General features: G+C 35.1%; 1 protein-coding gene across 1 annotated transcript in view; it reads right to left on the reverse strand.

The window, feature by feature from the left end:
• Positions 1-5,293, reverse strand: part of TRPS1 (transcriptional repressor GATA binding 1) — a 204,052-nt gene extending 198,759 nt beyond the window's left edge. Inside the window, exons 1-2 of the mRNA XM_024741215.1 lie at positions 5,137-5,293; positions 1,134-2,062 (exon numbers count right to left, since the gene is read on the reverse strand). Coding sequence (XP_024596983.1) covers positions 1,134-2,062; positions 5,137-5,173 — 966 coding nt within the window. The 5' untranslated portion in view covers positions 5,174-5,293. The remainder of the gene's footprint in view (positions 1-1,133; positions 2,063-5,136) is intronic.
• Between the last annotated feature and the right edge of the window lie 4,990 nt (positions 5,294-10,283).

A 10,283-nucleotide genomic window follows, 5' to 3' on the forward strand; every position in this document is an offset into this window, starting at 1 on the left:
CCCCTTCGCCTGTCTTTCTTAATTGGCACTAGGTCAAAAGAGAGGTCTAGAACAAATGTGCTGTAGCTACTGAGTTGATAAAAATGATTGATATTTTCAGGGATTCAGGAGGTCAAATAAGTGTGATGAGATTTCATTAGTTCTCAGGTACTTCTTCTAATCATTCCTAAAGAAGGTTAATATTAAACCTAATATGTTTTGAAATCCCTGGCCTAATAATACAATAAAAATCTACAGACTGTAACAGAAACTAATACACTTTCTCAAGCTGATTGTCCATTTCAACTATACTAAAATTGCTAAAATGAAATGAATACATTACTTAAGAGTCCATTCTGCATTTCATCCTATTTGAAATGGTAGGGTTTTTTTTTTTTTTTAATCTCACATATGCCTTAAGCTAACACAGAAGGGGTAGATCAAAAAGGTATGCCAGTTTTAATAAAAGTGGAAATCTAAATTACTACTAAATGCTTTCATAAATTATGATTTTCTTTAAACGCAGGAAGGAATGCTTTATTGGTCCACACCAAGGTCATTCTGGTGTCCCTAGTACTTACACTCACATTGACTTCTTTTTAAATCAATGTAAAATTTTATTTCCAAAGTTTCATTTGCAATTATGTTGCCTTTTCAGTAGTACATCTCTGCAACCATCAGTGTGACCCAACTCTGGTCCAGTTTGGCAGAGTGTAAAATTAAATCCTCATCCAAAACACAGGAAAGACCCTCCCTGAAGTAAAGGCTATAGCAAAAGATTTATAATCTAAAACTAGAACAAAGCATGAATTACTATCATGTAGAACCATAAAGATTAGTGCCATTTTTGGAAGACTCTGAAAACATCAAATTACCATGAAATATGTCCAGAAATATGAAGCCAAGCTAATTCCATGAAAAAACTTTTCCCAGCCTAATAGAAATGTTGGGATTATTTTCCATGATGAGAGGCTAAAGATAACTCTGAATACACATTTGGATGAAACAGCTACAGAGTGCGTCTGTCTCTTCTGCTCCATTGAGCAGGCTACCCCTTTGGTACTGGGAGCTTGATTTTAACAAACATGTAAAAATTCACATTTCGTTACTAACAACTTTTTCTGTACAAAGAGATCACAATACGAAGCACAAACCTGTACATCATAGGTCCCATTTAGTAAAACAGGCCTTGAGGAATTGATATCCTGCAGCACACCAGAAAGCACGGAACGGTTGACTTTCTGGAAGTCTTTGGAATGGCTGAACTGCACCATGTTATGAAGGGCCAAGATTTTGCTGTCCAGCTCAGCATCCTGCCTGGTGCGGTTATGCAGTCCTAAGTGATACTTTCGGAAGTGCTTAATCAGATCTGTGGGGTCGTTGCCATAGTAACCATATCCACAGATATTGCATTTAAAGTCCTGAAGCTCTGGAGACAGAGGTGCCGGGTCTGGGTTGTCATTTACCAGTAAGTCGGTTTTCGATTTATTCAGTCTCACACCCCCATCTGAAGGCACTTGTGGGTTTTTTGAGGCCACTGAAACTGGGCTTGAGCCTTGACAATTGGCTTGACCACTCTGCGCTTGCCCTGTTTCCTCCGTAGCCTTCGGTGACATCTTCTGATCTTCCTTTGTCTCCAAGGAGTCCCCTGATGGGGTGCAGGCCATATCTTGAGGGTCATCTGCCTCTGCTCTTTGAGGAGACTTCAAGGGCTCACAGACTCCCCCAGCAGCTGGAGATGAGAAAGCCAACATATTTCTCTCTGTCACCTCATCATGTGGATAGGAGGGAAGGTTTCCTCCCTTACTGGGGCTTTCATAATTGAAGCCAGCCTTCTCACTCAGGATTGCGCTTTTTAAGTCCTTCTTACCGCTAGAAGACGGATCTTGGACATGCAAGCTATGTTCCTCCTTATTATTTAGTTCTGCAGCATCACTCTGATCCGTATTTTCTGACATCTGATCTACAGAAAATTCTTTGTTCTTTCCAGATCCCTTGCTTTCTGTACCGACAGGCTCCAGGGTCTGGCCCTCGCCTTCACTAGCAATGTTTCTCAGAGGGGGGTTCTTTTTCCGGACCATATCTGTAAAAATAACAAGGAAAAGGAAGATACAGGGTTAGTTGAAATTTGCAGGCATGTAGTCTAATCTAGAACATTTTACTTACTCTATTCAAGGCTTTTTTTAAGGCACATAATAAAAAATGTTCTCTAGGAAAAAAAAATCTGCTATTTTTTTTAAAAAAGAGCAACAAATTGAGACTGATGCCAACGATTTACATTTAGAATTATTTTTGTCACAAAGGGTGGCTCATTTGTTATTTTTAAATGGTTTTATGAATACCAAGGTATTATTATTACTAGCTCTATCATTCCTATTACTTAACCTTGGCTGCCGATTATATTTTTTGCTCAGCTTCTTTCTTAAGAGTTGATAGATAAATGCCTCTATATTTATCTGTGTTATATACTATGTGTAATATGTACACGTTATGTTTATAGAATATATACACCTGTTTATGTTTATAGAATGTATATTACATGTTTATTTGTGATACGTATATGTGTATACAAACAACTATAAAGTGAAACTCGATATTGTTACACAGTGTGCAACCAAGGTATCAATATAGTTTCAACCAAAATATCCTCGTAGTCAAAAGACAGAAGGAGCATGTTATAAACAAAGTGAAAACTGCCCCTTTACTTTCAGAAATGGAGGATAACAAATGTTTTATCTCTGCCGTACCTATAAATTACTTTAAGCCCCCTTTGGGGGACTTGCCTGAAAGAAGGGGGACCTGGTACACATCACAGTGGCCAGGTTGGGTTTTACTAGGACTCTCATCTGGCATAATGAGAACCCACCTAAGGCCAGGGTTTCTAGGCACAGCATGGTGGAAACAGTACCAATCCCAACATCAGGAGCACACTGGAAATTGACTAAAGTAAAGTATTCAATTGAACCACGTGACATTGCCATTTCGTAGCTCAACACGGCAAACTGTTAGCAGTTTCCTATGGTTCACCTTCACATGCTAGCTCAACTGTGCCTTTCAAGGTAGGGTCCACATAAGAACACTGTGGGGAGTCTAATGAATCAGAAGTCTAAGGGTATAAGGAGATAAGAAACAAATTGTACAGTGTCAATAAAAGAATGCAGTAACAAAGGCTTGTGGAGAACTGACTTTCATGGCCTGTGCTCCTTAATCCTCCAGTCGAAAAACTGCCAGGGCTATGTACGTCGTCACCCCAACTGTCTCTTGGAAAATTCCACCCTATTTACTAGCTGACGCTACCACAAGGGCGAATTTAACAGAGTTAGTTACACCATGATTATCCAAAATGTCCTTAGAAAATCTAAATTAATAGCATGTTTTAGTCATTCTCATCTATAATTTCCCACAAGTGCTGAGGAACCACACTGGCTTTGGATATATGGGTAAACCTTCGCTTCTGAAAAGCTGGTCAAGCAAAATTTGTGTAATATGAATCACTGAACCAAGATAATGTGCTAGATACAGGATAAGGAATCAGTTACAAGGTAATAATTCACTTTCTTGAATAATGTCAAAAATAGCATAACTGTACTTAAGAGAGTATACTGCTCTTCTTATACACCAAGAATGTTAGTCATCAAAATATCCATAGACTCTCCCACTTGGAACGAGAACAACAACCAAAAGAAAAAGCATTTGGAGTTTCCAGTGAAGGTGATAGTCACGAGGCGTGTAAACCTGCCTGGCGTGGGGGCAAGGGAGGCAGTATGGTCTTCACCTTGGTGTCATTACCATTAGCTCCTAAAATTAACTAAGTCAGGTAAGCATCGTTAGAAAAAAATGGAACACTGGCTAACTAATTTATCTTCTAATGTTTGCATTTTAATGTCTTATCTGTTGCTGTTGACATTTTAGACCTCCATTCCTCTGTCAGAACAGCCAGAACTTGGGAACTTGTACCAACACATGGAAGACTGGAGGGCAATTTTACTGGTGGTCTACAAAGGGAAAACTAAAAGGGAAAGAATAAAAGGGAAGCTTAAAAGAAATAAGTTACAGTCTAAAATATAAGAGTTTGAGTCAAAAATGTACTGTTTTAACTTGGACTATAGAAAAGGAAATACTAGTTTATAGAGTATCAGTCATTCCTGCATACAAAAATGTGATGATTTGGTACCGCATTTCATGCATTTCCCTCCAGAATTTCCTGTTTGTTTGTTTTTCCACTGGATTTTAACATTTCCTCCATCACATAAATAAAATCTAACAGTGATGCACCAAGATGAAATAAATAAGGCTACACAGAAAAGCTAAAAATCTATATGAAAGGCAGGATTCATGAAGAAAAAAGGATGAAATAATCCAATTCATTAAGATTATCCTTCCATTCAAATGAAAAGAAAATGGTTTATGCCCATATATTAAGGTCAAGGAGATGAGAAAAACAGCGACATCTTACACAGCAAGGGAACTAAGATAAAATACTTAGAAATGAACAGATATAAATATGTCAATAATTGAAAAAAATTAATGTATTTTCCATAACAAAAAAGTTGGATCTTGCTGATTTATTATCATCATGAAGAACAGTAATGGGTCATAGTTTAAAAACTACTAACCAACATCTATAGTGACTGAGAGAAAATATAATTTGATTAAATGATCATCCTTTCAAATTTCAGTTCATTCTTTCACCCAAGAACAGACCTTTACAACCCATATGACTCACTGAATAGGGCCCTTAATAATATACATTGCAAAGAATGTTAAGCTGCTAAAACTTCAAAGAAGTATCAGAGAGGTCATTTGGGTTTTATTTTTTTTTGTTCTGGGGGGAAGGGGCATGTTCTTTTTAGCTGCTTTTAAAAAAATCATGGTTAATTTAGTTGACTACACTTTGAAGTAGTTAGAGAAAAAATAATTTTTTACTGGAATTACATCGCTATAATTTTTCAGAATGACATATTATGTAAATATAAGCACATTCGCAATACTTCTAAGTGGAAGAAACTCCCCTAGCAACTCATAAGTTAGATACCGTAAGACCAGACCCACCCTCAAGTTATTATCTCTAAGACAAATAACAGATTGCATGACATTGTACTGTGTGCCAAAAACTTTTCCAGTTAACAATTTCACTTGAAAAAATAGATCACATACTTGTAAAATCATACCCAGCATTGACTTCATAAGGCATGTGGCTTTAGAGTGCTTTTTTTACAATTATTAATTCTATTAGTCAACTAGCAGGAGGGTTAATGCAATTGTCTTAGAAGACGCTCAGAAGACACAGAAGACATTTTGAGAGCTGATCTGTACATCTGCAAAACAAAACAAAACATATTTTCCTTCCTAAATGATGTAAACATATTTTAATGGATCACACCTAAAACACATGAACATGCCAGCACCGCAAGCTGCTTGAAAGATACCTGATAAAAGCATGAGTAAATCTTGGGCGAGATTTTCTCCCTCCCCTGGGTTTTAATAAAGCAACAGGAGAAGGAGAAACATGATATAAAAGATTATAGAAGTCATTTTCACAGCAGACTGTGCTGCTGACAAAATTAGTTAACCTCGAACTCCCCCTGAACCTGAAGGTACGCAATACTTACCTACTCTGGGGTGGGGATAAAACATCTTAATTAGTAATCATGGAGGGGGCCTGCTTCTGGAAAAGATACAAAGTGCACTTACCTAACTGCACGGTCACAGCTAAAGACACGGAGTGGTACCCATAACTAGTCTCCTCCAGACTCACAGTACCAGTGTACATACCATGAGGCTGAGAAAAGAGCTATTTCAATGCCATCGGTAACTTTGCATCACATCTAACTCTTGCCTTACCAAGAGTTACAGAAACATTACATATTATAACATGTATTATCTTTTTAGCTATTTTTAAGTCATATTTTCACTCTTGATAAATAAGATTGTAAAGCTATGACTGAACCAGCATTCAACCATCCTTATATCATCTCTTTTTTTTAATCTGAATGAAATTATTGAGGCAGATACTGCATTAATGGTCATAATATAATTGAACAGATGTACTACATATATACACGTGTGTGTGTATGTGTGTGTGTATATATAAATATATATAATCACATCAATGAGCCTTACTCATGAGTTTTGCCAACTCTGTTTTAAACTTTTTCATTCTATTGTACAGCAATATCCCTCACACTGAGTACCACAAAAGTTCAAAATGCCAGTTACAGAAGGTCCACTATAGACAACCATTTAGACAACGGGGCAAAAAATGAACGAAAAGTGAATTGGGCAAGGAGGAGCTGAAGAACCTAAAAGAGTACTACAAGGCTCAAAAGTGCCAACTTCAGTCCTCTATTTAATTATGAGATAAAAACCAACCTGGGGGCTGGCTAGGGGACCAGAGGGTAACAGTGAGCATTCCCACATTTACATCATTTTCCACCTGTACAAACACATGAACGCATATTACGTGCCAAGATTGTTAAGCAGGTTCAAAACGTATGTAGCTTCCTAAAAATGCTCTAACTGTATTAATTTTTATTACTGAGATATAAGACATTCCATTTGCAAAAATCTCAATTTCCATTCTTATCTCCTCCTAAACTAAAACTTAAATCTATAAGTTTTCTTTGCATTTTTGGTAGAAGAATTTATTAGAAAAAAGCAATAGCGTACTGCAGTATTTCTGTGTTACAGTATCACTAAGACAGGTTTATGCAGTGGAAACAATCAGCATTAGAGCTTAAAATATAATTCTGGTAAGTACTTCATCTCATTGATTAAAATGCTTAAATATACTATTAAAAAATTTTTCTATAAACGACTGTGACTTATGTTCCCAAAATGGCACCTTCACAGCAAAAGGAATCTAAGTTTTCTATTATTACCCAGATATTTTAAACTATTATTTAGTTTTATTTCATCTATATGAATATATAAATAAGTATGTATATAAATATGTATGTAGAAAAATATATACACACATACATTTATGAAATACCTTGCTCAAATAACCTTGCCATAGATAATCAAATGAATTATTCCACCAAAGGAATCAACTATCATAGTAATTTAAAGAGAGCTGAGATCACACAACCGTCCAATGCAAATGAAGTTAAGAATTTACTTCCATTAGATGAGAAACTCCTTGAAGGTAAGAGATATAAACTCTTATGTTCTTTGTGGCATCTTGACCGGAAACACAGTAAAGAATCAAAACCTAAGAAGGTAGAAGGGTGCACAAATCACACATCCAGTTTCTGAACCTGATCCAGATCACCAGCTGATGTAATCAAGGGCAAGCCCTTATCCCTTCTCAGAGCCTCTCTTACCCGTATAATGAGGGAATTACAATAAATTATTTCTAACCTGCACTCTGCTTCTAAGACTCCATGATGGTTCTGGTTAATAGCTTAAGCACTTTAGTTTTACCTTAGAAAAGCTTTACCCAATTTTCTTGAAACATTACAAAATATTAAGCCATCAACAACTAAGGGTAGCATAAATACCACTGACTCCTACCATTCACTGTTTTCCATTTTCTCCAACTTTCATTCATCCATTCAACACATGTATATCCAACAACAGCTATGTCTGAACACATCCAGCAAGAGGACTTCATTTTATTATTTGTCATCATTTTAAGAGAGGAAGGATATTTTTCAAAAGTAAAGAAAAAATTATAAGGAACTTCTCTTTCTAAAAAAAGCTGAAACTTTTGAGTACTTTTCCAAGCAATAATTTCAACTAGGTGCACTTTCAACCGATACTTTCTCTATGTATGTACATATACATATATATGTGTGTGTGTGTATATCGATATACACACACACACACACACGTATATATAAACACACACATCTTTATATATATACATAAAACCTGAACAAGACTAAAAAGATAGGGAAGCAAGACTGTGTAATCTGATCTCAATCTCTAATTCTGCTGAGTATGATTTTTATTATAAGTAGCAGCTCTTATCATCATAATATATAATACCAGATGACATTTTCTTATTGTTTTTCCAGATAATAAATCTTTCAAGGGTTTAAAATCAAAGCTTTACACAAAAAGAAAAGATATCATAGTCTTCTCCTTAATATATGTTTCTTCCAGGCTTGTCTGTATCAACAACCCAAGAGTACTGAGTTATTAATTACACATTTCATGTAGCTTTTATTTAAAAAATTAAAAAGAAAAAAAAAAGAAAAGCAAATTGTTTCTTTTGATCAAAAGTCCCCCACAAAGAATTTAAAGAATTAAGCAAGTGATAGCAAAATAAAAGGAAGGTCGAATCTTGGGCTCATGGCAAACTAGATAGCTTCCATATGAACAACATATAAAGTTCAGTTTTTAAAGAACATATGTGTTTGCTCATTGGTTTAGGGAAAAAAAAAAACTTGAATCCTGTCTACTCCATATATACAGATCAAAATCAGATTGCTTAAGTGAACTATAAAATGCAAGAGAACACTGTTTATCCAATTCACAAACCCAAGAATTGTTGAAGGAGTTTAAATGTTTTCTGTTTCTTCAGATTCCAGGGCAATACTTCAATGGTAGATCGCTTTTTCTGTAAACTGCTTCAAACTTCATAAATCCAGTGTCAGATCCTGTTCTTTGCTATCCATGTCTATTTAATTTGCTCTCTCTGAATTGATTATTCCTGAATCTTTAAAGGTATTTCTGGACATCTTAAATCCTGTTGAGATTTAAATGTCATCACCTTCAAACAACTCCCATCAAATAAATCTCTTATTAATTCACATCAAATTAATCCATAATGATCACTTCTATTAACATATGCTTCAGAGCACAAAGCCCATTAACAGTCATCTGGACACTAGAACTAACCCAAGCCTTTCTGAGATAAAATGCACACTATTTAGATATCCAATTTCAAAGAATTTTGATCCTGGCCCAAACACATTTTATTAGGCTTTTATTTCATCATGCTATGCTCTCTGTATTTTAAATATCTCATTTCAAATGTACTAGTCTAGGTAAAAGGAGATAGTCTGGTAAATAAGTAATAATGTCATACTTGCCAAAATGAGTATCCATGTATCCATATACATCTTAGAGAAAGAATTTCATTAAGTACTTACTCTTATAAAAAAATTACCAAAAAAATTTTGGGGGGTTGCCTTTAAGGACTTTATACTAGAAGTCTAAATGAAACTGTAGGATGTATCTGAAAAAATGAAGCATCTGCCTACTTCACTAAATGGGATAACTAAAATAGAGCAAGTGTACATCATGGAAAATCAAAGAGAAAGGGCATTATTTTTCCCTTCATAACAGGTGAGAGGCAAATGTATTAAAGACTCTGATTTGAATAAGATTACAATTTCACTAAGCAAATTAAGAAATGTTACCATTCACTGCCCATACATAAGTCATTTTTCCTTTTGTATTCCTCTCCAAGAAAAAAAAAATAATTAAAATAATCTACAATGACAACGGTTGATTCAAACAGGCCAATCTGACTTTGCAAGTGTGCATGGGCCAGGTTCAACTTTATCCTTTCTTCTTTGTTAAACTGAGAATATTTCAACTGGTCCACGGGCAAAGAGCCAAACACAGCACTTAAATTCAAAAGGAATAGCTCATGGAAAAGTATACATGCAATTCTTTATCTTGATGGTTATGATGGGAATTGACATTTTATTTGTATGTAAATTAGATTTCTACTGATAACAAAAATAATGAGTGCTGTGCTCCATAGGAATGCCTTTGACTTTCTTCCCAGCATTTGCCCCAAAAAATCTTTGTATATTAAAGGTAATTTAATTTTAATATATCGATGGTGCTTTGTCTGTTTTCCAATCTGTTATTCAATTGTAAAGAAAATCTCAATTATTACCTCAATCCAGCTATGTAACTGGCTTACAGCTGTCTGTGTCCTCCCATAAGAAATCTGTGTCAATCACTGCCAATCCATTTGGTAAATTAACATACATGTACAATATGGTGAATCTAACAGATGCATTCCATGACAATTCAAAAAGAATGTTCACTGTCTTCAAAGCACTGTTTAAGTGTATTAGGCAAAGTTTTTGCTCATTTTTTTAAGAGTGCCAAACTAGACACAAGATTAAAACAATCGCCATGAAGGATATTGAGAGCTTATACTGGTTTTATATACACACACATACATTTTTTAAACACACGTGTATCTATGTGTTAAATATAATATCTATCATAATATTTAACAAATGTCATATATAATATATAACATAATGTATACATGTATATGTGTGTGTGTGTGTGTGTGTGTATATATATATATATATGTATATAAAATAGCC

The sequence above is a fragment of the Neophocaena asiaeorientalis genome, unplaced genomic scaffold, assembly GCF_003031525.2.
Source record: "Neophocaena asiaeorientalis asiaeorientalis breed wild unplaced genomic scaffold, Neophocaena_asiaeorientalis_V1.1 scaffold177, whole genome shotgun sequence".
In the NCBI taxonomy this organism is placed as follows: domain Eukaryota; kingdom Metazoa; phylum Chordata; class Mammalia; order Artiodactyla; family Phocoenidae; genus Neophocaena; species Neophocaena asiaeorientalis.